This window comes from Sorex fumeus, unplaced genomic scaffold (assembly GCF_029834395.1).
Source record: "Sorex fumeus unplaced genomic scaffold, SorFum_2.1 ptg000019l, whole genome shotgun sequence".
NCBI lineage: Eukaryota > Metazoa > Chordata > Mammalia > Eulipotyphla > Soricidae > Sorex > Sorex fumeus.
This window is the reverse complement of record NW_026606076.1, coordinates 39,372,169-39,376,883: the sequence shown is the minus strand read 5'-3', so window position 1 is coordinate 39,376,883 and position 4,715 is coordinate 39,372,169. Positions and strand designations below refer to the sequence as shown.

Genomic DNA, 4,715 nt, shown 5'->3' with positions numbered 1-4,715 from the left:
AAAAAAATGTATGTGTTTGGGGGGTTAGAGAGATTAGTACAGCAGATTAGGAGCTTCCCTTGCATACAACTAAGCTAAGGTCAATAATCCAAGAAACACCAGGACTGATTCCTCAGAACAGAGCCAGGACTAAGTCCTAAGCAGTATTGGGGGGTGTAGACCAAGTACAAATAAAAAATGAAGTCACAAAAGAATTGAGAATGCCAGGTGGATGACAAATAGATGAAGGGGGAAAATGGTTACAGAAGGAACGGTGACATCAGAGAGACCACAAAACATGGTCCACTTCAACTCTAGCTGATGCAGGTTCAGTGCCCAACTTTTCATGATACTCAGAGCCCTCAAGGATTGTTCCCTGAGCACAGAGACAGGAATCAGCCCTGACCACAACCTGGGGTGGACCCAAACCACAACAACTGAAGAAATATCCAGAAGAAGCACTGGGGATCCCACAATCTGGTCATCATTCCAGAACACGAATCTCTGAAGTTGCAATCAATGATAAATTCCTCAGTCCCGAGCTACTAGACCCTTTGTAGCAGTTCCTTGGAAAAGTCTTCTCAGAGCCCCCATGAGGTCTTTGTTCCTGAGGCTGTAGATGAAGGGGTTCAGCATGGGGGTGACCACCGTGTACATCACCGAGGGGATTGAAATAGAGTGAGAGCCATGGGCGCCAGCAGAGCTCAGGTACACACCTAGGGCTGTGCCATAGAACAAGGAGACCACAGAGAGGTGAGACGCGCAGGTGGAAAAGGCTTTAAACTTCCCCTGGGCTGAGGAGATTTTCCAGATGGAGGAGACGATCTTACAGTAGGAGTAAAGGATGCCAGAGAGAGGACCACCCGCCAATAGCACAGATAAGCTGTAAAGCACCATGTTGTTCACAAGCGTGTCTGAACAAGCCAGCTGCACCATCTGTTTGAGTTCACAGAAAAAGTGGGGGATTTGCAAGTGCGGGCAGAAGGACAGATGTAAGATCATTAAACTCTGTAACAGAGAATGCAGGTGACTGATGACCCAGGACACCAGGACCAGCAACCTACACAACCGGGGATTCATGATGACTGTATAATGCAGGGGGTGGCAGATGGCCACGAAGCGGTCATAGGCCATCACGGCCAGGATGATATCATCCAGGCTTCCGAAGGCGACAAAAAAATATATCTGGGCAATGCAGCCTTCATAGGTGATGGCCTTGCTGTGTGTCTGGATGTTCACCAGCATCTTGGGGACAGTGGTTGAGGTGAAGCAGATGTCCACCAAGGACAGGTTGGACAGGAAGAAGTACATGGGCGTGTGGAGGTGGGGGTCTGAGCTGACGGCCAGGATGATGAGCAGGTTCCCCAGCACGATGATCAGGTACATGGACAGGAAGAGCCCAAAGATGTAGATCTGCAGTTCAGGGTCCTCTGACAGTCCCAAGAGGAAAAACTCGGGGAGCCGTGTAAGGTTCTGTGGATCCATGTGTGAGACCAGCAATGGTGGCTTCCAATTCCCTCTCCGCAGCGCTCAGCCATGCTCCGACACTGCCGGCCTTTCATTAAGACATAAAGTAAGGAGTAAATGAAAGGTATCCTGGGGTCTAAAGATTCAATAGTTTTTGTTTTTTATTTTGGGTCATACCAGACAGTAGTCAGGACATACTCCTGGTTCTGTGCTCAAGGATATTCCTGTTGGCTCAGGACCACTAAGGCACCTCGGATCAAACCCAGGTCAGCTGCAGAGAAGAAAAGCACCGTATCCGCTGGACTCTGGTCCCCCAGTTCAATATTAAATGGAAAATTGTGGGAAATAAAATAATGCAAGATGAGCTCCATTAAAATGTGTGTGGAAGGGGACTGGAGAGGTAATAGAGCAGGTAAGGTTTTTTTCCCACACGCTCCTAAACTTGGTTTGATCTGTGACTACTCATATACCCTGAGCACAACCTGGAACATTTCTGAGTGCAGAGCCAGGAGTAACACCAAAGCACTGACAGTTCTGGACCTAGAACAGAGGGGGAAAAGATGCGTGGGTCAAATACTCCACAGCCTCTCGATTACCCTCCTATGAGAGTGTATGGCTTTAGCGATACTTCTGGAATCTCATGGTGATGTTTAGTCCAAGGATAAAGATGAAAACCTTCAGAGAATACGTGGATAACATGACGTTTAGCAATAAACTAATCACAAACACTGCAAAGAAACCACTAATGACTCTAAGACATGAAACATGGAGGGGAAATTTATAGCGATTGACATGTGCCCTGTCACTTCCTCTCCAGTCCTATTCATTAATTTTTTCACAGAAATACACATAGAAATGGGAACCCAGACATATGGTAAAAATGGGCATGATATGTGCCATGCATTGGACTGAGATGAGTTCAATCCTTGGAACCCCGTATGGTAGTAGAGCCACACACTGAAAGGGATTCCAGAGTGCAGAGCCAGGAGTAAGCCCTGAGGACCACATGCCTCCCCAAAAAGAGAAAAGAGAAATGCAGAGTGAAAGAAAAGACACTGAGATCTTATGAATAAAGGTAAAGGTAAAGGTAAAGGCCCTCCCGTTGATCGTCGATTTGCTCGAGCGGGCCCAGTAACGTCTCCATTGGAGACTTTGTTGTTACTGTGTCTGGCATATCGAATACTCTCAGTAGCTTGCCGAGATCTTATGAATGGAGGTGACAAAATGATATTGGCATCCGGTCATTCATTCTATTTGGAATTTCTAAACATTTTCTTGGAATCTCAAATATTTCAAAAATAAAAAAGAATAAAAATTTAAAAAATCAAAATTTTGTTGGAGTCAGTAATATAAAGTCAATGTGTTATGTGCCTAAAGAGGCAGGTTGGAACTCCTGGGAATACATCCGAGAGCCAAAAATGTATAGTCAAAGTGACATCTGCACCTGTTTGTTCATTGCAGCACTCTTTACAATAGCCAGAATCTGGAAAAAACCTGAGTGCCCAAGAACAGATGACTGGTTAAAGAAACTTTGGTACATCTACACAATGGAGTACTATGTAGCTGTTAGAAAAGATGAAGTCGTGAGTTTTACATACAACTGGTAACACATGAAAAGTATCATGCTAAGCGAAATGAGTCAAAAAGAGAGGGATAGACATAAAAAGATTGCATTCATGTGGGGGACATAAAGTAACAAAATAGGAGATTAATACCCAAGAACAGCCGAGATCAGTACCAGGAGGATTACTCCATGGCTTAGAGGTCAGCCGGGCACTCGAGGGGAAAGGGCAGCTCAGATAGAGAAGGAAGCCCCAAATAAAGGGTGTTTGGAGGATTCTCCCAGAGGGGAGATGCTTGTTGAAAGTAGACCATGGACTGAACATGATTGCCACTCAATGCCTCTTTTGGAAACCACAACACCCAAATGGAGAGCGAGAACAGAGGGGAATGCCCTGCCACAGAGGCAGGGTGGGATGGGGGAGATGGGTGTGGGAAGGATACTGGGATCCGTGGTGGTGGAAAATGGGCACTGGTGGAGGGATGGGTACGTGATCATTGTATAATCAAAACCTAAGCACAAAAATTTGCAAATCTACAACTGTACCTCATGAAAAAAATTAAAAATAAAGAGGCAGGTTGGGATGGAGGAAAAACAGGGGCATTGGTGAGGGATGGACACACTGACAGTGTTGGAACTCCAAATGCCTGAAAAAAAAACTCTATAATGAAAAGCTCTGTGATTCCTGGTGTTTTAATACAAATAAATTATTTTTAAATTTCTATTGGCAATCAGCCTGGCTGGAGTGATAGCACAGTCGTAGGGCGTTTGCCTTGCACACTGCTGGCCAGGTCGACCCGGGTTCGATTCCTCCGCCCCTCTCAGAGAGCCCAGCAAGCTCCGGAGAGTATCTCGCCCACATGGCAAAGCCTGGCAAGCTACCCGTGACGTATTTGATATGCCAAACACAGTAAAAACAAGTCTCACTGTAGAGACGTTACTGGGCCCGCTCGAGCAAATTGGCAATCAACACGCCTGTTTGGGAGCTTTGCCATCAATATACAGCTAAGTACATCTCATTGTCTAAAACAATTTTTCACTCTCATGTCAGCATCCATCCCTCTACTGATTGTTTTCTATACTGCCCACATTCTGTTGGAAACTTTTCATTTTTCTATGACAACCACACAGGCTTCTGGGCACAAAATTTGGCTGTATGGTTCTCACTGGCAATAGCTCTCTGCTTGCGGGCTCCTTGCTTGACGATCAGAGAGTGTCCACTGAGAGGGAAGACTCACCTTGGAGTCCCTGCGAGGCAGAACTTTGTGTCAGAGTGAGCCTGTCACCAGAATTCTGAATTGGGGCTGGGTCTCGGTCCCCACACGAGCCAGCAGGCTGGGGTACAGCATCCTTCCCGGAACCAGAGTCAGGATTCCAGAAGCAGCGAATGTGTCCCGGCGCACATGAGGTGGCTCTGGCCAATGGTCCAGAGCAGGGCAGGTATTCTAGCCCCGGAGTAACTCATTAGCAAGGGCTCCCCCGCCCTGCACAGGATTTCCCTGGGGGAGGATGCTGGCTGGACAGAAATAATGGAAAAATTGCCCAAGCTTCCCTGGAGAGCATCTTGGGAGCGATGCAAAATCTGTGCTTTCCACTTTGTCCCCATCAACTCTCAACTCTCAACTCTCCTGCCTTTCAGAGACCTAAGTTCACAACACTGTCTCACATCCTTGTACATAAGAGTTCTTCAGACTCAGGAGTTGTTCTG

The 4,715-nt window shown here is 46.6% G+C and overlaps 1 protein-coding gene across 1 annotated transcript; it reads right to left on the bottom strand.

The window, feature by feature from the left end:
* Positions 1–510: 510 nt before the first annotated feature.
* Positions 511–1,464, bottom strand: LOC130022259 (olfactory receptor-like protein OLF4). The gene has a single exon (XM_056113009.1). It carries the CDS (start codon positions 1,462–1,464, stop codon positions 511–513), a length of 954 nt encoding a protein of 317 aa, XP_055968984.1.
* Between the last annotated feature and the right edge of the window lie 3,251 nt (positions 1,465–4,715).